The sequence below is a fragment of the Doryrhamphus excisus genome, linkage group LG10 (assembly GCF_037039965.1).
Source record: "Doryrhamphus excisus strain RoL-2023G ecotype Guam linkage group LG10, RoL_Dexc_Guam_v1.1, whole genome shotgun sequence".
NCBI lineage: Eukaryota > Metazoa > Chordata > Actinopteri > Syngnathiformes > Syngnathidae > Doryrhamphus > Doryrhamphus excisus.
The window spans coordinates 5329976-5357031 of NC_136366.1; the positions used below are offsets into that span (position 1 = coordinate 5329976).

At 41.0% G+C, this 27056-nt stretch overlaps 2 protein-coding genes across 6 annotated transcripts in view; both read left to right on the plus strand.

The window, feature by feature from the left end:
- The window catches only part of efemp1 (EGF-like fibulin extracellular matrix protein 1), a 28692-nt gene extending 18270 nt beyond the window's left edge, over positions 1–10422 (plus strand). For 3 of the 4 annotated variants that reach the window (XM_058064298.2, XM_058064299.2, XM_058064300.2), the window contains exons 5-11: positions 1689–1811; positions 2882–3001; positions 4289–4408; positions 5905–6024; positions 6448–6574; positions 6637–6829; positions 8354–10422. In XM_058064298.2, coding sequence (XP_057920281.1) covers positions 1689–1811; positions 2882–3001; positions 4289–4408; positions 5905–6024; positions 6448–6574; positions 6637–6829; positions 8354–8515 — 965 coding nt within the window. In that variant the 3' untranslated portion in view covers positions 8516–10422. The remainder of the gene's footprint in view (positions 1–1688; positions 1812–2881; positions 3002–4288; positions 4409–5904; positions 6025–6447; positions 6575–6636; positions 6830–8353) is intronic. The other variant, XM_058064301.2, reaches the window with a different exon arrangement.
- Positions 10423–19672: 9250 nt separating this feature from the next.
- Positions 19673–27056, plus strand: part of mark1 (MAP/microtubule affinity-regulating kinase 1) — a 43644-nt gene continuing 36260 nt past the window's right edge. Inside the window, exons 1-2 of one of the 2 annotated variants that reach the window (XM_058056328.2) lie at positions 19673–20301; positions 26295–26495. In XM_058056328.2, coding sequence (XP_057912311.1) covers positions 20251–20301; positions 26295–26495 — 252 coding nt within the window. In that variant the 5' untranslated portion in view covers positions 19673–20250. The remainder of the gene's footprint in view (positions 20302–26294; positions 26496–27056) is intronic. The other variant, XM_058056338.2, reaches the window with a different exon arrangement.

Sequence of the window (27056 nt, forward strand, 5' to 3'; positions counted from 1 at the left end):
GCTCTTCTGCTGCATTCTTCTCAACATCTGTGAGCGGTAGAACATTTTTAGCTTTTGCAGGGGTTTTTTTGCACTATTTTTGGGCCATGCACATGCCAAATCACAAAAATAACGACTCCCTCTTTCCCTAAATGTGTGTGTGCATGTGTGTGTGCATGTGTGTGTGTGTGTGTGTGTGTGTGGTATTGAGGATAACTCTCTTGACATACTGTGAAACTGATGCCCAATGGCTGTCTATGCAGGACCACCCAGGAGGCCGGCTGCTGGTGGGCCTGCAGGGATGAGAGTGCTTGGGCGTGTTTGTTGGACGCTCTATGTGTGTGTGTGTGTGTGTGTGTTAGAGGAAGAAAGAGACACACACATTAAGAAAAAAATGCAATGGGGGGGCGGGCGAGGGGGTGTAGCAGATGGTGGTCAATTGTGTGTTACAGGAGTTTGACGAAGAAAAACAGTTGGTATCATGAAATAATGATCATGGACCTTGCATGTGGCATTCCACACATTTCACTGTCATGATGTCAGTCATACGGTTTCATGCTTCAGCACATCAACACATCATTGTGTCAAGGCAGCAATTCAGCTTTTCTGATGTTGAAAAGTTAAAAAAAAAGAAAAAAAGTTGAAATCAATGGCGGGTCATTTTGACCTGAGGATGACAGGAGCGTTAAAGTTGAGGTGTGCTCAAAACTTTATTTTTTGCAATATTCAGTCACCGCTACATCACAGATAGATAGATAGATAGATAGATAGATAGATAGATAGATAGATAGATAGATAGATAGATAGATAGATAGATAGATAGATAGATAGATAGATAGATAGATAGATAGATAGATAGATAGATAGATAGATAGACTTTCTTTATTGTCATTGCACAATAACTCAGCAGTGAAATTGCCAATGAAATGTCGTTGCCTGGCTGTTGTATAACAATCAATAATAAATAATAATGTGGAGAATAAATAGATGACATCAAATATGAACAATGTACAGTGTAAACAGTAATTTGTACAAATAATTAAAATAATTTGGAATAAATAATAATTTAAAGTTTTGCATGTGCGTGTGGGCAGGTAGAGGGGTATATATATATATATATATATATATATATATATATATATGTATATAATCAGTAACTGTTACATTTGTTCACTTCCTGCTTTCCTAATATAGTTTAATTTATTTACATTTATTCCCTAACTAAGCCAATATACTGGTTTTACCAAAACACGAACAACATGCTGGTATCCACAACTCACCAGGTTCATTCATCTCTGCTGGGCCCCTCCAGCTGCATCCGCTGCCTTATGAAGCGCAGATGCAGCCGACTCCCTCATCTGTGCCCGGAGAGGAGATACGATATCAGTGTGATATCAATGTACACAACGCCAGTTTCAAGCGTGCCGCAAACACTCACTCATCACACTGGTCGCACGTCACGCATCATCCGGAATCTGACGCAGCACCCGCACACAATGAAAGTTCCTCCTGCGCTGAAAGTGCTACATAGTGTCTGCATGCTCCCAAATCCGTACTTGAATCCGTAGATGATAATACAACATTTAACAACATTCCAGGATTTAATTATCCATCAAAATAAGTAAATGTTATTCATTTTATCATCACTAGCTATCACAATATGTGTGTGTGTGTGTGTGTGTGTGTGTGTGTGTGTGCTTTGACCACAGACATAGACGAGTGTGCAACAGGCAGATACACTTGTGGCGCCGGGCAGACGTGCTTCAACACCCGGGGCTCGTACAGCTGCCAGTGTCCTGCAGGCTATCAGAGGAACAGAAACCAATGTGTAGGTCAGTCTTTCATTCGCAGTAACGTATTTATACTTTAATCAAGTACACGTGTATGTACACTATATGTCTCATTTGCATGCATACGTGATTAGTGTCAATTAGGGCTGCCCGATATAGCTACGTATATGACGTCATACCGATAAATCCGATAACATAAAAAAATACTTCAGATAACCGATAATTAAAAAAAAACTCAAGTCTCTCCTTTGTGGCCTGCGCGCTAACCACTCGATCGCCATGCAGCATTTCTCCTACTTGTTATAGATAAAAATGTATTTCTATCTGCGATTAAATGTGATTAATTTGGAGTTAACTATGGACATGAACGGCGATAAATCGCGATCAAATATTTTAATTGATTGACAGCTCTAAAAAAGTGGTCTTTTAAAAAAAAAAAAATTGGCCTTGTGGAGGTTGCCTACAGCCATAGCTGTTAATGTTATGACCCAGCACTTATTAGAGACCCTGCCACACACACCAGGTGATTGAATAGAGGCGTTAAATGGTGCATTTATAACAACACTTTACAACTGTATTGCAGTCGTCCCTCGCAGTATCGCGGTTCGGTTGTCGCTTACTCGCTGTATTGCAGTTTTTCAGAATTGTATGTAGTCTTCAGGTCACCACGCGGCAGTCAGGGAGACACTGACACTGCCGTACATTAGGCAGGAAGTCAGCCATGGCATGTCCCACATGATAGAGTGAAAAAAACATCTCTCCTCCCGTTCTGTGTGGAAGTGGTAAGTTTGCTAGCCTGCGGTCGTCTCAAGTCCCTGCAACATAAGAGTTTTGTGTGTAGAGGTGACTCAAGACGTGTTTCATTTCCTGTCTACAGAGCTCTAATGTTAAAAAAAATGTATTTAGAAGGTTTTCTATGTTCTAACAATGAAAATATTCCATCTGTCAACATTGAAAAAAAACAAAGAAGCGCAATAAACAAGGGACGACTGTAATAACTGTAGTCGTACAACATGCTATCAACAATTGAAATTGTTTACGATAAAGCGTCCGAATCCTCACAGGATCAATTTCTACGCTGCCTACCCACTAACGTTCATATGTCTCTGCAGACATAGACGAGTGCACGCTGTCCAACTACTGCACGCACACGTGTGTGAACACTCAGGGCTCGTACTACTGCGAGTGCAACACAGGTCACCAGTTGGCCAGCAACAACCACAGCTGTGTTGGTGAGTCACGCAAAGGACACGGGCCTGTGTGTCGGTGCATGTGCTTTGTAGCTGGAAGTAGTAAAAGTAGCATAGTGGTATGCTCCGGCAGGTCCCAGAACACAAAGGAAACCAATGGGCAAACCACCGGAGTCATTTATTGTCGTCATCATATGTTGTTTATGTTTTATTAACAACGCTTGCAGGACATAAGACCACACATTCAGTTGTTGACTCAATGAAAGTTTTAAAGACACTAAGTATTGGACTTGGACTCTAATTCAAATATGTAGTGAAGCCTGCTTTGTATACACCTCCCACCTGGTTAAGGCCGGTCAGAGGCGGTATCATGCTCATGAGGACGGATGGGGTTTTTTAATGATTGCACTATTTTTTGGGTCGGTGGGGGGTAAATAAAGCTGAGAATGTGCGGATATTCACTGTATTTACGTTTTTGTGATGTGTTCAGTGTGTTGTTATTTACACATGCTAACAGCTTGTTCAAGTTCAAAATCTCATCAAGAATGTTTTGGCTATTGCTGTCAATCATGATGTTTGTTTTGGTAATGGTAATGGTTTTATTTCATTTGAACATGCATCAGATTACAATTGAATGCATCACATAATCAGTTCACAGTTCCACATGTCCAAAAGGAGTAGGAAGAAGCAAAGCTTATTAAATCCTACCCCTCCATCTGGTACTTTTACAATCAGTAACTGTTACATTTGTTCACTTCCTGCTTTCCTAATATAGTTTACGTTTTTTTAGTTGTTTTTTATAGTTTTTTTTATAGTTTTTTTTTATTTTTTCAATTTTATTTTTTTATATTTATATAAAATAAAATTTATATATTTATATTTTTTATTTTTGTTTTGACAGTACAGTTATTGAATTTTGTGTTCCACTCTTATCACAGAATTTTTTTAGTTATTTTTATAGTTTTTTTTTTTAAATTAGTTTATTTTTTATATTTATATAGAATAACATTTTATATATTTATTTTTTTTGTTTTGACAGTTATTGAATTTTGTGTTTCACTCTTATCACAGAATTTCCAAAATATATTCATCAATCATTGCTGCTTTTTTCATGTTTCTCACAAACTCAGCCATGATGCATTCACTGTCTTTAAGAAAGTTGGATATTTTTTTAGATGCTCATTTTTCTCAGCACTTGGGGTGCTAAAAAAATATTGGACATCGCGAATGGCAGCCGAAGAGCCCTGTAGGTGCCGGGGTCATAGGGACACGCATTCGTCATTGAAAAGTCAACTTCGAAACATACAAGTTGCCTTCGATGCTTTGCAGATGTCAACGAATGCGAGACGCAGAATCCATGTCAGCACCACTGCTTCAACCTGATTGGCTCCTTCATGTGCCAGTGTGAGCCGGGCCACGAGCGGGCTCCAGACTTGGTCTCCTGCCAAGGTCAACACACACACACACACACACACATGCATCATACACCATCACATCATTTTTTAAGTGGTGTTTACGGGCAATACGTGTCATTTATTTATTTATTTATCCATGAGCACGCCTAAAAAGACTACTTCACGCTGTTTGCCTTCTGTATACGCATGAAATGACCACGCTCCCGCATGCCTTATTTACACCTCATCAAATGCTGTTTCCGTCTGGCGTACAACAATAGTACACACATACACTGCATGGATACGCATTGTCACCACCACTTCCTACATCCGTGAAGCAGTGGTGGCATTATCTGGTTCCGCTATGTTCCACGTGACGCCATCACCAACACCCACAGCTAATTCAGCTAAGTAGGCAATGAACTTAAAAAAAAGAGACGGAAAAGAGTCATTCATTTTCTACCGCTTCTCCTCACGAGGGTCGCGGACGGTGTTGGAGCCTATCCCAGCTGTCTTCCGGCGAGAGGCGGGGTACACCCTGTACTGGTGGCCAGCCAATCACAGGGCACATATAGACAAACAACCATTCACACTCACATTCATACCTATGGACAATTTGGAGTCGCTAATTAAGCTAGCATGTTTTTGGAATGTGGGAGGAAAACACATATGGAAAAATATTTTTCAACGTAATTATTAAACTTACCTATGTTTTTTATGATATTTTATTAATAATATTTTTTAAATATAAATGTATTTTTATTACACATATAGATAAATGAGATAATTTATACAATAAAAACAAGTAATGTTTATTTTCATTTATTTTCATTCCTTCATTTTTTATTTTTTTTAATAAATTTTTAATATAAATGTATTTTTATTACACATATAAATATAAAATATAATTATGAGATAATATACAATAAAAACAATCAAGTAATATATCTTTTATATTTATTTTCATTCATTCATTCATTTTGTACCTTATCCTCACAAAGGTCGTGGGGCGTGCTGGAGCCTATCCCAGCTGTCTTCGGCGAGAGGCGGGGTACACTGGTGGCCAGCCAATCACAGGGCACATATAGACAAACAACCATTCACACTCACATTCATACCTATGGACAATTTGGAGTGGATAATTAACCTAGCATGTTTTTTTTGGAATGTGGGAGGAAACCCACGCATGCACGGGGAGAACATGCAAACTCCACACAGAGATGGCCGAGCGTGGAATCGAACTCAGGTCTCCTAGCTGTGAGGTCTGCGCACTAACCACTCGACGTGCAGCATTTCTCCTACTTGTTATAGATAAAAACTTATTTCTATTTGCGATTAAATGTGATTAATTTGGAGTTAACTAGAACATAAAGGTGATTAATTGTGATAAAATATTTTAATCGATTGATTAATCGATTTCAATCAACATTTCTAAATTTTCTGCACGGTTTACACATACAAGCATGGATTTAGCCAAAGGTGGGTAAAGTTACGTACCACTGCCGGGACAACGTGCCTCAAGTTTATACTCATCACGTGTTTCCTGTGCAGACATCGACGAGTGCAGCTTCTCCAGCTACATGTGCCAGTACCAGTGCATCAACACCCCAGGAAGTTACTCCTGCGAGTGCCCGGAAGGATACCAGCTGCAGGGCAACAGGTTGTGCCAAGGTACTGCACACTTCTCCTCCCCCGGGAACGGTACACCAGTCAAAGGAGGCTTTCTGAGGTTTCACCCTCAAAGCCGCCTCAGCGGGTTTACACACCGTGTCGGCTGTCTGAAGTGGATTTGTCGGTGGGCGGCGGCAGCGCACTCAAAGAGGGAGCTGTTACGTTTCCCCGGACGGGGGGCAGGCCAAGCCATGAATCCGACCGCTTGTGCGGCGGAGGTCATGAATCCACGTCGCTGTTCCCGGAATAGACCTGCGGTTTGGGCTGCTTTTTGATGGGCGCTATTTTCATGGCCGTGCTCTTCAAATGCCCTTTGCATCACACACTTCTCTTCCAGGATTCCCTACCGCCCCCCCCACACTTGTTTACAACATGATTTGTGAATGAAATAAGAGTAAAAACGGTCATGGATTCTGTTTTTAGACGTCAACGAATGTGAGACGGGGACTCACAACTGCCAGGACGATGAGATGTGCTGGAACTACTACGGAGGCTTCCGCTGCTACCCCAGAAACCCCTGCGAGACCCCTTACACCCAAACGTCGGAAAAGTACGTGAAAGCAACCCCCTGCCTCTTTTCGCGGAGTGACGAGATTTGTTTTGCGTTCGCAGCCGCTGCATCTGTCGCTCCCAGACGGAGTGCCAGGGTCTGCCTCCGTCCATCGTGTACAAGTACATGAGCATCCAGGCCGAGCGTCCCGTGCCCGCTGACATCTTCCAGATTCAGGCCACCAACATCTACGCCAACACACACAACACCTTCCGGATCAAAGCTGGGAACGAGGCGGGAGCGTTCTTTCTCCGGGTGAGTCCACGAGGCTGCGCAAATGTATGGAAGTAACGAATATGGCCGTGTGTGTGTGCTCTTGGAGCTAATTCCAGCATTTGAAAGGTGTGCTTCACTGACACTTTGTAAAAATCATTTTCAGATGACAAGACTACATAGTTGATTACATTGAATTTGAAATATGGGCCATTCATATTTTTAAAATAACATACCGTTACGTATCCCATCGGTTTTTGCATTTTCGAGTTGCGAGTGGCAACCCGTACCACTTTGTTCGCCAGTCCTTAAACGCACCATCTAACTTTCTCGACTATACTGTATTTTTCCCCTTTTCCTTTCACCTCATATTGAACATGTTAATTAGGTTTCAGATTTACTCCCTGCATCAAATCCAGATTGAACATGGTTTGGACTTGAGAAAAATCATCTGTGATAAGGTTTCAATGTGGTTTCAATGAGACAAAGTTAGAGTGTATAATTGCTGTAAAATTTGCCATCAGGATCAGATCCGGAGTGAACCTGGTTTGATACCACAATTTATGTTCTGGCTCTGGAAAATCACAAATAATTTGGTTTTAAAGTGTGAATATACAAAGTTGGGTTTTAGATTGAAATTGGTTTCAAATTTACTTCCTGGATTAGGTCCAGATTGAAACTGGTTTCATAAAACAGTATATTTTTTGGCTCTGGAAAATCACCAATAATTTGGTTTTAAATTATACAGTGTGAATATACAAAGTCGGGTTTTAGATTTAAATTGGTTTCAAATTTACTTCCCGGATTAGGTCCAGATTGAACCTGGTTTCATAAGACAATTTATGTTCTGGCTCTGGAAAATCACCAATAATTTGGTTTTAAATTATACAGTGTGAATATACAAAGTCGGGTTTTGGATTTAAATCGGTTTTAAATTTACTTCCCTGATTAGGTCCAGATTGAAACTGGTTTCATAAAACAGTTTATGTTTTGGCTCTGGAAAATCACCAATAATTTGGTTTTAAATTATACAGTATGAATATACAAAGTCAGGTTTTAGATTTAAATCAGTTTTAAATTTACTTCCCGGATTAGGTCCAGATTGAACCTGGTTTCATAAAACAGTTTATGTTTTGGCTATGGAAAATCATCAATAATTTGGTTTTAAATTGTACAGTGTGAATATACAAAGTAGGGTTTTAGATTTAAATCAGTTTCAAATTTACTTCCTGGATTAGGTCTAGATTGAACCTGGTTTCATAAGACAATTTATGTTCTGGCTCTGGAAAATAATTTGGTTAATAATTTGGAAAATAATTTGGTTTTAAATTATACAGTGTGAATATACAAAGCCAGGTTTTAGATTTAAACCGGTTTCAAATTTACTTCCCGGATTAGGTCCAGATTGAACCCAGTCCCCCAAAGTGTGGCCTCGGCTAATTTTTTACTTGCTTGTGGCACATTTAAAAAAATGCAGGTGACGACCTAAAAGACCATGACGGAAATCGAACGTCCTTGTGTTCCTGTTCTCAGGCTCGCACATTGAGCACTCTTATTTCCTCACAGCGTTCCAGCAACGTGAGCGCCATGCTGGTGCTCACCAAGCCTCTGTCCGGCCCCAGAGAGTACGTGGTGGACTTGGAGATGATCACGCACCACCTGACCATGAATTACCGCTCCAGCTCCGTGCTGAGGCTCACCGTCATCGTCGGGGCGTACGCCTTCTGAGCCGCGACAACAAGAGTAACGCAGCCAATGTCTGTTTCCGCGTAGCATACTGTACATTTCCGTGACATTACATGACAGCGCTTATCATAGGACGGCAGCACCACGCTGGCAATACGCTCATCAACGATGATGATGATGATTATGATGATGATGGACTATGTTGAGGGCACGTAACGCCATACGCGGGCCAACCCAACAACGACCACGGTGGATGCCGTTTGAGAGATTCAAACCCGCATCTTCTGACCCCTGCAGTCACACCACACAGGAAGAGAAGTGTCTCAAAGTGCTATGTCAGGTTCTCCGGGCTGGATGTGACAACTGGATCAGATCCGGTGTGAACCTGGTTTGATATCTCAACCAGGGCTGCCACTAAAGTACGATCTCCCCTGCGATCGGATTAAAGTACATTCGTTGCCCTTCGTGATAAAGTGACTTTTTCCGTGTTTGAGTTAATTAGGTTTCAGATTTACTCCCTGCATCAAATCCAGATTGAACATGGTTTGATGAAACTATGTATGTATGCGCTGACTCGAGAAAAATCATAATAAGGTTTCAATGTGGTTTCAATGAGACAGTGTTAGAGTGTATAATTGCTGTAAAATTTGCCATCAGGATCAGATCCGAAGTGAACCTGGTTTGATACCACAGTTTATGTTCTGGCTTTGGGAAATCACCAATAATTTGGTTTTAAATTATACAGTGTGAATATACAAAGTCAGGTTTTAAATTGAAATCGGTTTCAAATTTACCTCCTGGATTAGGTCCAGATTGAACCTGGTTTCATAAGACAATTTATGTTCTGGCTCTGGAAAATCACCAATAATTTGGTTTTAAATTATACAATGTGAATATGCAAAGTCAGGTTTTAGATTTAAATCGGTTTCAAATGTACTTCCTAGATTAGGTCCAGATTGAAACTGGTTTCATAAGACAATTCATGCTCTGGAAAATCACCAATAATTTGATTTTAAATTATACAGTATAAATATACAAAGTCAGGTTTTAGATTGAAATTGGTTTCAAATTTACTTCCTGGATTAGGTCCAGATTGAACCTGATTTCATAAAACAATTTATGTTCTGGCTCTGGAAAATCACCAATAATTTGGTTTTAAATTATACAGTGTGAATATACAAAGTCAGGTTTTAGATTTAAATCGGTTTCAAATGTACTTCCTGGATTTGGTCCAAATTGAAACTGGTTTCATAAGACAATTTATGCTCTGGAAAATCACCAATAATTTGATTTTAAATTATACAGTATAAATATACAAAGTCAGGTTTTAGATTGAAATTGGTTTAAAATTTACTTCCTGGGTTAGGTCCAGATTGAACCTGATTTCATAAAACAATTTATGTTCTGGCTCTGGAAAATCACAAATAATTTGGTTTTAAATTATACAATGTGAATATACAAAGTCAGGTTTTAGATTTAAATCGGTTTCAAATGTACTTCCTGGATTAGGTCCAAATTGAAACTGGTTTCATAAGACAATTTATGCTCTGGAAAATCACCAATAATTTGGTTTTAAATTATACAGTATGAATATACAAAGTCAGGTTTTAGGTTGAAATCGGTTTCAAATTTACTTCCCGGATTAGGTCCAGATTGAACCTGGTTTTATAAGACAATTCATGCTCTGGAAAATCACCAATAATTTTGTTTTAAATTATACAGTATGAATATACAAAGTCAGGTTTGAGATCAAAATCGGTTTCAAATTTCCTTCCTGGATTAGGTCCAGATTGAACCTGATTTCATAAGACAATTTATGTTCTGGCTCTGGAAAATCACCAATAATTTGGTTTTAAATTATACAATGTGAATATACAAAGTCGGGTTTTAGATTGAAATTGGTTTCAAATTGACTTCCTGGATTAGGTCCAGATTGAACCTGGTTTCATTATGTTCTGGCTCTGGATAAGTGTAAACAATGTTGTACGATATATCAAGTGATGTGTATTAAAATAACTTTGAAATTGACGATGAAAGTCAGATCTTAATTGAATATGAGTTTTTTTTAGGGGGCTACATTCAGGTTTGATGAAATCCAAATTGAACCTGGTTTGACAACAATCAACTTCTGTCTTAACTTTGTAAAATCATCTCTAATTCAGTTTAAATTAGACAGTGTCAACATATGAAGTAGAATTTTTGGACGGCTTCAATTTATATTTGCGGTCAAATTTCAAATCGGATCCTGATTAAAGTTGCGTGCGTTCACACAGCTTTCGAGCCTGCATGTCATTCCAATTGAAAAGTTGCAAGTGAAGCCATCAGGGGACCTGACAAAGCTTTTACTAATTATGTTGCCATCATCATCATCATCATCATCATCATCATGCCCATGAGCAACAATTTCCCAGAAAGCTTCAGAAAAAAAGCCCGTTAATTCATGTACACAGCAGGCTAACACAGGAAAGGAGTCACACCGGCACCAATCGCCAGCCAGCTTTCCTCGCGTGATGGCGCTAGCTGCAGGGCTGCGGCCTTACGTGTGACACGGCCAATGGGGCCTTAAGGAGGGAGAAGGAAGGAAGGAAGGAAGGAAGAACACCCCAACAAATAACAGCACTCATCCAATCATTCACGCTTTCCATGTATTGTTCATACATATCAGTCTGGTCTTTTTATATTTAAAATGTATTTTGAATGTGTATCTTGTATCGAATGTTTATACTCCCAAGAGAGGAGGGAAAAGTTATATTGTGGAATAAAATATGATTTCCAACACCAACCACAGAGTCGGAATCAAGGAACATTATTTAGTTAGAAAAGAGAATGTTTCGGAAAAATACTCCTATAAATGTAGCAAAAATGTCGTATTCTGGTGTTAAACCATGCCAAAGTTTCAGAACGCTCGGTTTCAGAGAGTGTTCTCACACTGGTGGTTTGTGCCCGGAGATGATAGACAGTAGAGTAGACGACAGTAGACGATCGATGACAGTAGACAAAAGTAGGTGACAGTAGACGATAGATGACAGTAGACAAAAGTAGGTGACAGTAGACGATAGATGACAGTAGACAAAAGTAGGCGACAGTAGACGATAGATGACAGTAGATGATAGACGACAGTAGACAAGGGATGACAGTTGACAACAGTAGACGATAGGTGACAGTAGACGACGACAGACGACAGTAGACAATAGACAACAGTAGACAATAGACGACAGTAGACAATAGATGACAGTAGACGATAGATAACAGTAGACAAGAGATGACAGTTGACAACAGTAGACAATAGTAGACGATAGATGACAGTACACGATGATAGACGACAGTAGACGACAGACAACAGTAGACGATAGACGACAGTAGATGATAGACGACAGTAGATGACAGTAGACGATAGATGACAGTAGACAACAGTAGACGATAGATGACAGTAGACGATAGACGACAGTAGACGATAGTAGAAAACAGTAGACGATAGATGACAGTAGACGATAGACGACAGTAGACGATAGATGACAGTAGACAACAGTAGACGATAGACGACAGTAGACAATAGACGACAGTAGACGATAGTAGAAAACAGTAGATGATAGATGACAGTAGACGATAGACGACAGTAGACGATAGACGACAGTAGACGATAGATGACAGTAGACAACAGTAGACGATAGATGACAGTAGACGATAGATGACAGTAGACGATAGATGACAGTAGACAACAGTAGATGATAGATGACAGTAGACGATAGACGACAGTAGATGATAGACGACAGTAGACGACAGTAGACGATAGATGACAGTAGACGATAGACGACAGTAGATGATAGACGACAGTAGATGACAGTAGACGATAGATGGCAGTAGACGATAGATGACAGTAGACGACTGACAACAGTAGATGATAGACGACAGTAGATGACAGTAGACGATAGATGACAGTAGACAACAGTAGACGATAGATGACAGTAGACGATAGTAGAAAACAGTAGACGATAGATGACAGTAGACGATAGACGACAGTAGACGATAGATGACAGTAGACAACAGTAGACGATAGACGACAGTAGACGATAGTAGAAAACAGTAGACGATAGATGACAGTAGACGATAGACGACAGTAGACGATAGACGACAGTAGACGATAGTAGAAAACAGTAGACGATAGATGACAGTAGACGATAGACGACAGTAGACGATAGACGACAGTAGACGATAGATGACAGTAGACAACAGTAGACGATAGATGACAGTAGACGACTGACAACAGTAGATGATAGACGACAGTAGATGACAGTAGACGATAGATGGCAGTAGACGATAGATGACAGTAGACGACTGACAACAGTAGATGATAGACGACAGTAGATGACAGTAGACGATAGATGACAGTAGACAACAGTAGACGATAGATGACAGTAAACGATAGACGACAGTAGACGATAGTAGAAAACAGTAGACGATAGATGACAGTAGACGATAGACGACAGTAGACGATAGATGACAGTAGACAACAGTAGACGATAGACGACAGTAGACGATAGACGACAGTAGACGATAGTAGAAAACAGTAGACGATAGATGACAGTAGACGACAGTAGACGATAGACGACAGTAGACGATAGTAGAAAACAGTAGACGATAGATGACAGTAGACGATAGACGACAGTAGACGATAGACGACAGTAGACGATAGATGACAGTAGACAACAGTAGACGATAGATGACAGTAGACGATAGATGACAGTAGACAACAGTAGATGATAGATGACAGTAGACGATAGACGACAGTAGATGATAGACGACAGTAGACGACAGTAGACGATAGATGACAGTAGACGATAGACGACAGTAGATGATAGACGACAGTAGATGACAGTAGACGATAGATGGCAGTAGACGATAGATGACAGTAGACGACTGACAACAGTAGATGATAGACGACAGTAGATGACAGTAGACGATAGACGACAGTAGACGATAGTAGAAAACAGTAGACGATAGATGACAGTAGACGATAGACGACAGTAGACGATAGATGACAGTAGACAACAGTAGACGATAGATGACAGTAGACGATAGACGACAGTAGACGATAGATGACAGTAGACAACAGTAGATGATAGATGACAGTAGACGATAGACGACAGTAGATGATAGACGACAGTAGACGACAGTAGACGATAGATGACAGTAGACGATAGACGACAGTAGACGATAGATGACAGTAGACGACAGTAGACAAGAGTAGACAAGAGTAGACGATAGACAACAGTAGACGACAGTAGATGATAGATGACAGTAGAAAACAGTAGACGACAGGAGACAAGAGTAGACTATAGGTGACAGTAGACAGTAGATGATCGACGACAGTAGACAATCGATGACAGTACACGATCGATGACAGTAGACGGTAGACGACAGTAGACGGTAGACGATAGATGACAGTAGACAACAGTAGACAACAGTAGACAACGATAGACTTCTAGTCCAGAAATAAAATAAAAAGATGATCATATCTGTACAGCCAAAGAACACCTTGAGAAATCAATTGAAATCATCAAAAACAGCAGATGAAATGAGTTACGGGCCGTTATTTTTGTCAACAAAACTGGAAACCAGAAAGTGAAAGCCATCCCCCTGGAGGGGGGGAATGGGATGGGGGCATAATAAATGATGCAGAAAGAAATGAGCCGTTCATATAATAACAAGTAGAATCAAAGTTTGTGACAGTGAAGAATGTTCCATGGTGGCCTTGGACTCATAGAACATGTTGAGTCAACACACACACACACACACACACACACACACCTGGACTATTAGGAGTAAGTTGTGGGAGTGGTTTGATGGTAAGTTGTTACTCAATCATTGAGTGCTGGGACTCGTAAGATGATGTGTCATTGTTTCCCATCGTTACCCTCCGTCTTTTTGCTGTCAGTGTGTGATTCAACACACCGGGGGGGGGATTAGGCAGGGGGGGCGGCCCTCTTTTTTTCATCATCATGACTATCCTTCTCAGGGACGCTGGTTGTTTGCCGACGTTCTCCACAGCCGTGACGTTGGTCAAAGGCTGACATTTTATTGGAGAAGAAGAGATGTTAGTGTTGGCATTTATTCAGTTCCACTGTCATTTTAGGAGGGATAATGATACATTCCATTTCCTGTATCGACATTAAAAAACACAGCACATTGTTTTTAGACGATTAGATATTTTAGTTGATATCTTATTGCATAATTAAAGCAACATTATGCAACTATTTTTCATGACTCACAGTTCCTGATCGGAACCTAGTCTTAATAATCATAATCCATTGCATCTGAGCACCTCATTCAGTGTGATGCTGAAATGACATCAGCCTCTCTCTGGGCTCCTCTGGCTCCCTACCCTCTGCCGCCCACAGAGACAGCATTGCAGTGGCATCCAGCATTTTCTGTGCTGTGTGTCGTCCAATGACCATGGATAGATGTTAAAATTGCATTATTAAAATTTGAATTCTTTCTGTAATATTTCACCTCTATACTAGTACACTGATATCACTTTTTAATTATAATATTATGATTTTATTTTTTTTAAATTGTGACTTTTTTCTTGTTAAAATACAACTAAAATTACACTTTTTTCCAGTAAAGTTTCTTCCTGTAATTATGGCTTAATTTCCATAATATTTTCATTCTGATAATATAAGTTTTTTCCAAAAAATACAACTTTATTTCAAATATTAAGATTTTTTTTATTTAATTAAAAAAAATATTTCACCTCTATGTGATTAGAATTATATTACTATTATTTTTTTAAATAATATGATTTTATTCTTGTAAAATTAAGAATTTTTTTGTTAGAAAACAACTAAAATTACAGCTGGGTTTAGTTTTTTTTTTTTTCTTTTTCCAGGAAATGTTCTTCCTGTAATTATGGCTTTATTCCTATAATATTTATATTATACTATATATATGGTATATAATATATACTATATATATTTTATTCTCATAATATTATAATTTTTTCTCTATCTTAATTTTCCAAAAATTGATACAACTTTATTTCAAATATTATGATTGAAAGAAATTAGCTTTAAAAATATTTCACCTATATATGAATAAAATGATATAATTCTTTATTTCTTGTAATATTATGATGCAGATTATGATGCAGAGCTTGGCCTGCATCCCGGTGGAAGGACTGGGATATCGAGTCTTTGGGCTCGATTGGGCTACTTTGCGGAGGCAGCTGATCGGATTGGTTTAAGTCGCCAGGCAGCCAATCAGCAGCAGCTGACCAGTTGCCCCGCCTCCTGCCGTAGTGAGAGTCTATGAAAACGGACAACACAGCATGCTACATTGCAATTATGCCATTAGAGACTAACTTGCTATTTGTTTCATGCAGTTTATTCCCATTAATCCCATTAGGGTTTTGATGTTGCAGGGGCTTGTGGGTAATGAATGAGCTGGAGGCTGACTAGCTGGCTTGCTAGCTGGCTCGTCGCCGGATCAAATTCCTTCCCCGGCCTCGTATCTATGTCTAGCAAAAATATTCAGCATACCAGGAGCTTTTATTGACTTGTCCGAGCAGGGTGCAGGCTGACTCCCTTGTCAGGCGCTAACAGCTTTGTGAAGCAGGATGAGTTGATGTTTCGTCTCCCTTTGATGACGTCCACATAGCTGGAGAAGAATCATTTATTAGAAGACAACATTTATGGAACATGCAAACACATAAACATTTCAACTTTCCTAATCCCATCCTAGCAGAAACAATAAGTTCACCACTGTTGAATAAAACTAAAATAAATGAAAATGACTCCTCGTTTGACAAGATGTGCAATGGAGAGGGATCAGAAAGAATATATTCATTCATTCATTCATTATATACCGCTTATCCTCACAATGGTCACAGGGGTGCTGGAGCCTATCCCAGCTGTCTTTAGTACCACTAAAAATAAGGAAATTTTTACTCCAAATTGTATGAATGTGAGTGTGAATGGTTGTTTGTCTATATGTGCCCTGTGATTGGCTGGCCACCAGTCCAGGGTGTACCCCGCCTCTCGCCTGAAGACAGCTGGGATAGGCTCCAGCACCCCCTGCGACCCTCGTGAGGATAAGCGGTAAAAAATGAATGAGTTCTCCCTCGATTTTGTGTGGAAGTGGTAACTTTTTGGCTTCTTATTTTGTCTTTCCCAACCCTCGGCCATCTCTGTGTGGAGTTTGCATGTTCTCCCCGTGCATGCGTGGGTTTTCTCCGGGTACTCCGGTTTCCTCCCACATTCCAAAAACATGCTAGGTTAATTAGCCACTCCAAATTGTCCATAGGTATGAATGTGAGTGTGAATGGTTGTTTGTCTATATGTGCCCTGTGATTGGCTGGCCACCAGTCCAGGGTGTACCCCGCCTCTCGCCCGAAGACAGCTGGGATAGGCTCCAGCAATCCCTGCGGCCCTTGTGAGAATAAGCGGTAGAAAATGAATGAGTTCTCCCTCGATTTTGTGTGGAAGTGGTAACTTTTTGGCTTCTTATTTTGTCTCTCCCAAAAGCGATAGAAAATGAATGAATGAATGAATGAATGAATATTCCAATGATAATAATAAGAGGGGAAAACATGACTGTGGCATGAACATGATTATATCTTGCAAAAAGGGGTAGGCATTGATAAGCTTTTGCTTCATCAGATCGCTGAATACAAATGTAAATAATAGAAAGTTATATTTTGATTGATGTAAGAAATGCACTGTAATGTTTCATATATTTGCCCAAATAAAATAATTAAAAAAAAAAGTGTCTGGTAAGAAAAAACACCCAAAAAGCCCAAGAAAAAGCACACTTGTATAGCAAACCCTTTAAAAATTTTGTTTGAACTGTAAATAATTTCTGACTTTTGGCCCGTTTGACATCACATTGAGCGAATGGAACAGTAAAATAAGTCATTATGTAAGTAGTACAGTCAGTCACCAGCGCCATAAAGCATTTGGCAATATTAGAAGTTGTATGAATTGTTGTAGCCAAGCTTCCTGGTTGCTTTGTGTGTCGGCAGCAGAGGCGCCAACAGTAACAATGGACTCAGCGTGACGTAACGTTATCACAATAAGTGATGATTATGCGACCTGAAAGCCACTCTGGACTGTTGGCAAAGCTCAACTTGATTTTCTTCTTCTCATCGGAGCCCACGGGGCCGGCCCCCCCGGGATTTTTGTAGCCCGATACAAGATCTTGTTTTTGGACAATTAAAGATGCCTGTTCATATATCAATACATTTAACCTACGCCTCCACTCTATGGATAGAAAATACATTCCATTACATTTTAACCACAATTTCATTCATGTAATTGGATGTATTTTGGAATTAGAAATTAATTTCATGTAAGGATTCAATACTGATACAATCAAATACCATAAAAAAAAACAAACTCACATTAGCTTCTCAGTGTTTTTATTATGCCTAAAATCTAAGTTAGAAATGTATACAAAATGTATATAATTTACATAAAAAGGTTGCTTGACACGTTTTATTACGCCGATACTATAACATAATTCAGAAATGTATGTATTTCTGTAAATTATATATAATATTTATTATAAAATAATATAACTTTAATAATATTAATAAATAATAATATTCTCGCTGTAGGGCCTTCAAAACATCAGAGCACTCCTCTGATATAGCGACACATAATATTAAAAAATAATAATATAATAAACATAAATAATAACTTTATAACTATTATAATGTTATAACTCAAAAATTAAATTATAACTTTTCTAATTAATAAAAATAAATAACAATGAAATTATATTGATTATAATACATACATATATAATATAATAATAATATATATAATAAATTCATTCATTAATTCATTTTCTACCGCTTATCCTCACAAGGGTCGCAGGGGTGCTGGAGCCTATCCCAGCTGTCTTCGGGCGAGAGGCGGGGTACACCCTGGACTGGTGGCCAGCCAATCACAGGGCACATATAGACAAACAACCATTCACACTCACATTCATACCTATGGACAATTTGGAGTGGCCAATTAACCTGAAAGCATGTTTTTGGAATGTGAAATTCCGAGTGTGGAATTGAACTTGGGTCTCCTAGCTGTGAGGTCTGCGCGTTAACCACTCGATCACCGTGCAGCCAAATAAATTAATTGATTAATAAAAATATGTATATAATATATATTTTTAAATTGTATTTATTTTTACTAAATTGTATTTATTTTTACTATATATATATATATTAATTAGAAAAGTTATAATTATATCAATATTATAATAATTAAAAAATGCTTTCTATGTTTTACTATGTTTAAAATGCAATATATCATTTAGAAATGTACATAATGCATTTATATAAATGAATGTGGATATAATAACATTTGTAATTAATATAATTGAATTCACATTATTTATTGTAACTTGTGAATTAATTACAAATAAATGAATGGACTATACATATAATCAAATGTCATAATGAAAAAAATATGATCAATAGTTTGGGTGGGTGTGGCCCTCCCTAAACACCCACATGGAGTGTTTGATGCAGGCGGCCGCCCTGGATACCCAAATGAATGTCACAATATGCCAAATATTTACCCTTCATGATGGAGATAGCGCGGAATAGCACTCGGGGTGGTGGAGGGGAGGTTGAGGTCAAATACTGAACTTGGCATGGAAAGGGGCATTTTTGGAATTCTGCACATCTGATCCCAGAAAGGATTACCTTCCAAAACATGGCAGATATTATCCCCACTTGAGTGCAAAGAACTTTTTCAGGCCTTAGATATTTGTCTGACACCTTTCTGTTTTAGATAAAACACACAATTAATTATTTCACTGACACAATATATTTGTATAAATATATTTATTTAACCCACCAAAAACACGTAATTTTCCCAAATGTTACAAATTTATTTTTTTAAATTACACGCTTGGATTACGGCACTGTACATTGAACACATACTTGGTAGAGCCTGACACCTAGTGGCTATAGCAGTCATTACACCCTATCGTCATCATCGTGGCCACGCCCACTTAGACTATTAATAATGATTGAAGGGTGGGAAAAAAAGGAGGTGCAGGTGGGCGTTGCTACAACTGCAGTTGACTGTAATTGCAGTACTCAAATCCAACGACAGATGGCAGTGTTGGCTGGGACTATTGTTTAGCGACGAGCATAGGCCTCACCCTGCGGCTAGCACACAATTAGCATGTAAATGAACCTTATAAGCGTCGTCAAGTATCGGTAAAAAGTCATTTAAAAAAACACAGGCGTGTATTATGCTGTGTTGTGCTGTACCTTTCATTCATTCGTTAAAACGTAGTAAAGTGCTTTGCTTGATTTGGACCGGTTTGTCAGGGCCGAACACTCCCTTCCATGGGATTTAAATCGAGGAGACAAAGGGAGCGAGGGAGAGAGAGCATCGCTTAAGTGTGAGAGGGAGTGAGAGAGAGAGTCCTCCATCCTTACTAGTGGGAGGTTTTTTGAGATGCGCATCTTGCCTCCTCCTCCCTAATTCGTTCGGTCTCTCCCCCCCTCTTTCTCGCTTGAGCCACCTTTTAGCTTGGCAACCTGCTTCGGAGCCCAACGGAACATCTGGCGGCCTCCGGTCTCCTGTCAACGGGGCAATGCTGCGCTAGCTAGCCGCCGTCTGCGCACTTCCTGCCGGGGTCGCTTTGTGCTGAGGAGTGGGGGTGGGATGTAGAGAAGAGAGGCGGACCAGCGCCGCTGCTCTGCTCTGCTCTGCCCGTCGCCGAGCGGCCTTAGCCCAGGCTTTCTCTCTCTCACGTACAAGATGTCGACAAGGACGCCATTGCCCACGGTCAACGAGCGGGACACGGAGAATGTAAGTAGACAAATGTAGTCCGGGAATGAGACGCCATGATTGGGGTGTTTCGTGTCTACAGTACAGGGAATGGCAGCAGCTAGCTAGGTTGAAGGGAGGGTGCTAAAGCGCCGCACCCGGCCAATGGGCACTCTGCCTCCCCCCCTTCCTCTGCCGGGAATAAACCCACCCCGGACCAGAATAACCCACCTTGACGTGAATTTGCCGCTGACAAAAACAACGCACTGCGTCAGCCTTTAAAACGGCAACGAGAATGTGACAAACTCGGGGTTGTGGTCAATATTGAAGGGTTATTTTAGGGAAGGGGGGGAGGATGTTGCCCTACTTTTTCACTCGGAAGCATCGCAATGTGACATCCATCACCTCGTGGTCCCGGAGCTTGAACGCTCAGTGCCGGAGGGAGGTGCTGCAGGAGGGGGGATGGAGGTTGTTGTTATTCACCATCCCCCTGACACAACACAGATCAGACGGTGCTGCTATTTTTCATTAAAAAAAGACAAACAATATATATCAATATTTATCAGCAATGTAATGAATAGGAAAATGAGCTTTGAATCCCAAAGGAATAAAATGTACAATATTGCACATGCCTGCACAATGACCATATTCTCTGGTCATTATTGATTGCTTGAAATTGCCTGTGGGTGCTTTTAAATGTTTGGATTTTAACCTTTAATTCATTGTTTGTGTGAAAAAGCAATAACGGCCCAGTGCAGGGGTTTGAAAGAGCCTCCCCTCAGAGAATATCACCTAATTTGGTTCCCCTAGTCCCTGAAAGTGTATTTTCAGGAGCACATTTTGTGGAGGTTGGTTTTTACATTGACACATAACTGAAATTAGCTTGGGGCTGCATGGTGGTTCAGTGGTTAGCGCACAGACCTCACAGCTAGGAGACCAGGGTTCAATTGTGTGGAGTTTGCATTTTCTCCCCGTATATGCATGGGTTTTCTCCGGGTTTTCCGGTTTCCTCCCACATTCCAAAAACATGCTAGGTTAACTGGCGACTCCAAATTGTCCATCGGTATGAATGTGAGTGTGAATGGTTGTTTGTCTATATGTGCCCTGTGATTGGCTGGCCACCAGTCCAGGGTGTACCCCGCCTCTCGCCTGAAGACAGCTGGGATAGACTCCAGCAATCCCGCGACCCTCGTGAGTAAAAAGCGGTAGAAAATGAATGAATGAATGAATGAAATTAGCTTGCTAAATTTGAAAACAATATTTTTCTTTATTGTTGTGAAGCTGCTGCACCTCCAAATGTTTACGCTCATTAAAGTGTTGCTTTATCACAACAGTGCTCTGATGTTTTGAAGGCCCTACGGCGAGAAAACTCGTGGAAGAATCTCTATATGACAGGAGAGTTCCGCTGTTGTTATTTTAAGGACCTTTTCACAAAAAACATCAGTCAAAGATCCTCTATTCCACAGGACTGCTTAGCTGTTTTCAAGAACCTATTGCATAAACGCAAGTCTTAAGATCCTATATATGACCAGAACACTTTTTGAAGGGTCCACTCAAAGATCTTTTATAAGTTTATACATTTTGCAGCTGTAATCAATGAAAGCACACACAAAACTCAAATATGCAGTGCGCTTGAACGCTTCATCAACGCAGGGTGGACGGTGCTTTTTAGGAGGAAGAAAGGAGACAGAAACTGAGTTGTTAATCCTTTTGATGAACAAATAAACCACACACGCAGTGATCAGAGAATAGTTCTTCTGTCATCTAACTGTATTCATTATGATGATTGGAATGCATAAGCGGAATTGAATCAGGTACCTTTGGGTTGGGAAGCACATACTTTATTAACCAAGCCATGCCATCACTGTCAAAGCCACAAAGTGATTCAGTAATGGAGAATTTTAAGTGACTTTTCACCAGCAGTGGGTGCCATTTAAATTGCCCCATCATTTTTAATGGGAAGATTTTCACAGAAAATATGAAATTACACAAAATGACACTAAATGCTTGAATGGATAGCTAACTTGTCTTTAGTGAGCAGAACATTTTGATGTTAGATTTCTTTGAATTGGTTAAAGGGGGCCTATTATGCTAATTTTCCGGCCCTTTGTATTGAGTTGTGGACTCATATAGAGCAGGTAAACACAATAACCAGCACAAAAAGCGTTCTAGTTCTTCCAGAATCTGCACCTATTCAACTGTATTTCTTTGAATTTTGTGGTTCCTGCGAAAACAGTCTGTTTTAATGTTTTATTTTTTCCACCTAGAGCCCGCCTCCAGGCACGCCTACTCTGCTGTGTTTGGTCACACTAGCAAGTACTTAAAAGGAGTTTGAGTTTGTGCTAGCTACGGTATAGGAGTTGATAATAAACGGCGATTATCTTTTTTTAAATGTTGGCTTTGTATTGGATCCCGAATCCCGAAGTCGAGACTGGACCGTCCGACGTTTCTCAAGAAAACAGATTACTTCAAGAAATCAATCAATGATAAGTAGCTTTAGCATTTTAGAGTTAGGTTTTTCCCACAGCATCGGTAACTGAAAGTGGCCACTAATTGTGGTGAGAAACGGCTATTAGCAACCCCGCTCCCAGTATGCAAGCGCTTTTACTCCATGACTTACGCTAAATGAACACAGTTAGGACACTGATAAATTGGTACTTACTGCTTGCTAAGTCTGTTCCTTTGTTCCTTTTGTGATGTCACTGAGGAGCGGGCATGGCCCTCCCCCAAGCTCTGCTTCTCTGTTTACGAGGCAAGCTCAGGCAGAAGTTATTGGAGCAAGAGAAAGATATTTTAAATATTATATTTTAAATATCCGCCAAACTGTTGCTAGGTATGAATGTGAGTGTGAATGGTTGTTTGTCTATATGTGCCCTGTGATTGGCTGGCGACCAGTCCAGGGTGTACCCCGCCTCTCGCCCAAAGACAGCTGGGATAGGCTCCAGCACCCCTGCGACCCTCGTGAGGAAAAGCGGTAGAAAATGAACGAATGAATGAATATTTTAAATATCTGCCAAACTGTTGCTAGGTATGATTGTGAGTGTGAATGGTTGTTTGTCTATATGTGCGCTGTGATTGGCTGGCGACCAGTCCAGGGTGTACCCCGCCTCTCGCCCAAAGACAGCTGGGATAGGCTCCAGCACCCCCCGCGACCCTCGTGAGGAAAAGCGGTAGAAAATGAATGAATGAATGTTTTGGCAGGGAGCACAAATCCAAGGAAATACAGCTGGAATAGGTGCAGATTCTGGAAGATCTACAAGGTTTTCTGGACATGTTATTGTGTGTAGCTGCTCTATAGGAGTCCACAACTCAATACAAAGGGCTGAAAAATTAGCCTAATAGGTCCCCTTTGAAAGTAATGTTGAAATCTCCTCTGGTCTCCTCGGTCCAATTCCCTATATCGTGTCATCTTGTGACACCCCTAAGTTTTAGACTATTCTGCTGGTCCCCCCAGAGTTGCCTTTAAGCTTTAGTGAGAGCTTGTGCTTTAAAAATGCCGTAGCTCTTCTAGCCCGAGGAATAGCATCAAATTTCCTCAAGGTTGGCAGGTCCGGGTTTGTTTATGCAAGTATGTCACCCTGAAATGACAGTATGCGCATTTTTGTGTAGTAGTAATAATAATAACTGCACCCAAATGTGATTTAAGAGCATGTGAAAAGTGCTTAAATGTGACCTTTGCAGAGGTGCGTGAACCCTCTGTGATACAAGCACTCTTTTTAAAGGTCACGGCAGCCCTTTTCTCCGTTTAACGACGGCCGGCACATTAAATTGGCGGTATCAACGCTCATCCATCCATCCATCCATCAGCTCTGTAGCTATGCGGGGCCGGGTCTGAGTTGGACGCCAGCTTGCAGCCGCAGGCCCACTCGCTAACTGAACTTCATTGCATAACATCGTATTACTCAAGAGAAACCAGGGAGGCTTTTAGTGCTGTTGAATATCTTCTGTGTGTGTGTGTGTGTGTGTGTGTGTGTGTCAGACTTCCGTGAAAACGTTACATGGATGTCCTTTCTATCTTTTTGTGTGTCTGGGAGTTCATGGGAAGCAAAGCTTGCGTATTCAGAGTGACGCACCAGCCTGTCAAGAAGAACCTGTCCCGGTTCCTGGTTTTGGTTCATTCATAGCTTCTTGGGAGGAGGCCAAGTGTTCAATCACGCTCATCTTGTTAAAGCATGACAGTGTGATGATGTGGGTGATCCACAGTTGAGGATGTTTTGGCCACTCATGGGGTTTGTTAGCATTGTTAGCATGTTGGGCTTATGGAGGTGGTGTGCGACCTACAGGGTGTCGTGTTTCACTGTGGGGGAAACGGGAGCCGGGCAGCGTGGGTTACCGCACCGGGTGCTTGGGTGTGGCGGATCACGGGGATCTCTGACCTGGACTGACACGGGCAGCTGTTGTGTGCAGCAGCAGGGAGGGTGTCAGTGTTGTATTTAATCAAATCAAATCAACTTTATTTGTATAGCACTTTTCCTGCAAAGACATGCAACACAAACAATCAAAACAATTTCCACAATTAAAAGGAAAAAACAAAGAAACAAAAGAAAGCCCCTCCTTCCCACCCTCCATACTAGACCCACACACACACACACACAATCACACACAGTAGGGAGACATGGCATGGCGCTGAGGAACAAGGAAACGCCACCTTTGGGGCCGTCCACACTGGGAGGAGCTGCAGGCCGTGCCATCGGAGGACCAGCACCCGGGCTCCCCGACTCCGACAGACCCCCACATTAAAGGGAGGAACCCCCAGCCGGCCGGGTCGAAGGGACCCCCTCAGCAGACCCAACACAGCCCCCAGTGTGGAGGACCCCCCTGAGGAAACACTGGAGTTAAAAGCTGAAGACTAAGAGCATAAAACAGGACTAAAAAGATAAAAATATTAGTTAAAAGCCTGATTTACGGCAAGTTGTCGCTAATTCAGCTTCACAACATTGCACTCTTGTGTCTTGTATTGTTCTAATACCCCAACACCCCCCGCGCCCCTCCACACGCAATGAGGTGCTGGAGTTTTTGGGTGTCTTCAGGTTCTAAATGACTTCATCCGGTGCTGATAAGATATGAGAGCTGATAAGTTCAGGAGGTGAGCGTGTTGTGGAGGGAGAGGAGGTCACATGACTCCATGGCTCGCTCATTAGGCTTGAATGCTCTTCCATGTGAAGGGCAGGACAAATACGCCCTGAAGGAGTGTTCACCACTGACCTTTGCATGCCTTGCTCGTAGTGCAAGTGCAGGGCATTCATTCATTTTCTACAGCTTTTTCCCTCATGAGGGTCATGGGGGGTGCTGGAGCCTATCCCAGCTGTCTATCCCAGTTGTCCTTAAAATAACAACAGCGGAACTCTCCTGTCATATAGAGATTCTTCGACGAGTTTTCTCACTGTAGGGCCTTCAAAACATCAGAGCACTCCTTTAATCAGCGTAAACATTTGGAGGTGCAGCAGCTTCACAACAAAGAAAAGATAAAAAGATATAAAGAAAGATATTGTTTTCAAATTTAGCAAGCTAATTTCAGTCATTCATTTTCTACCGCTTTTTCCTCACAAGGGTCGCGGGGTGCTGGAGCTCATCCCAGCTGTCTTCGGGCGAGAGGCGGGGTACACCCTGGACTGGTGGCCAGCCAATCACAGGGCACATATAGACAAACAACCATTCACACTCACATTCATACCTATGGACAATTTGGAGTGGCTAATTAACCTAGCATGTTTTTGGAATGTGGGAGGAAAACGGAGTACCCACAGAAAATCCACGCATGCACGGGGAGAACATGCAAACTCCACACAGGGTGTACCCTGCCTGTCGCCCGAAGACAGCTGAGATAGGCTCCAGCAACCCTCGTGAGGATAAGCTGTAGAAAATGAATGAATGAAAATGGCTTATGATTAACTTATAAAATGACTGCAGATTTATTTATATTATTATATTATATTTATTGATATACAGCGTATATTAGACAAATTAGACAAATCTAGGCTTGTTGATGATAGAGCTCATTCTGCATCATTCCATTTTGTTTTTCCCCTTTGCAGCACTCGTCAGTGGATGGCTTCACAGAGCCCCCGGTGCCCCCGACAAAGTCTGCGAGTCGCCACAGCCTCCCGCGATGTCGCAACTCCTTCACTTCCACGGAGGAGCACCCCCACATTGGGAATTACCGCCTCCTCAAGACCATCGGGAAGGGGAATTTTGCCAAGGTGAAGCTGGCACGACATGTCCTGACGGGACGTGAGGTAAGAGAAACGTATTAAGTGGCTTCTGTGAAAGAAGCCTCCTTGGTGTTTACTAAATGGGTCTGTTCGAGGTTTAATACACGGGCAAAACACCGTACATGCCTAGTAGCCTGTTAGCTCATGTTCTCATTGTGGATCACAGTTCCTGGATCCATAGTGGCAAATCTCCACGCTTCCACGGTTCCCTGAAGTACACTGGGGTGATTTTGCATTACGTCCAAGCTCATTTCCCAGTGGTTTATTAAGTGTACAGTGTTTGTATCATGAGTATCATATATTATGCTCATTTTTCGTCCCTTTGTATTGACTTGCATGGTGCAGCTACACGCGATAACCAGCACATAAAGCTTTATAGTTCTTCCAGAATCTGCACCTATTCAGCTGTATTTCTTTGGATTTCGTGGTTCCCACAAAAACGATTTTAATGTATTCCACCCAGGCACACCCTCTCCGCTGTGGTTGGTCACACTCGCTGCTACCTACGAACAGTATAGGACAGGGGTCTCAAACTCAATTTACCTGGGGGCCACCGGAGCTAGGTTTAATAAAATGTATTTATTA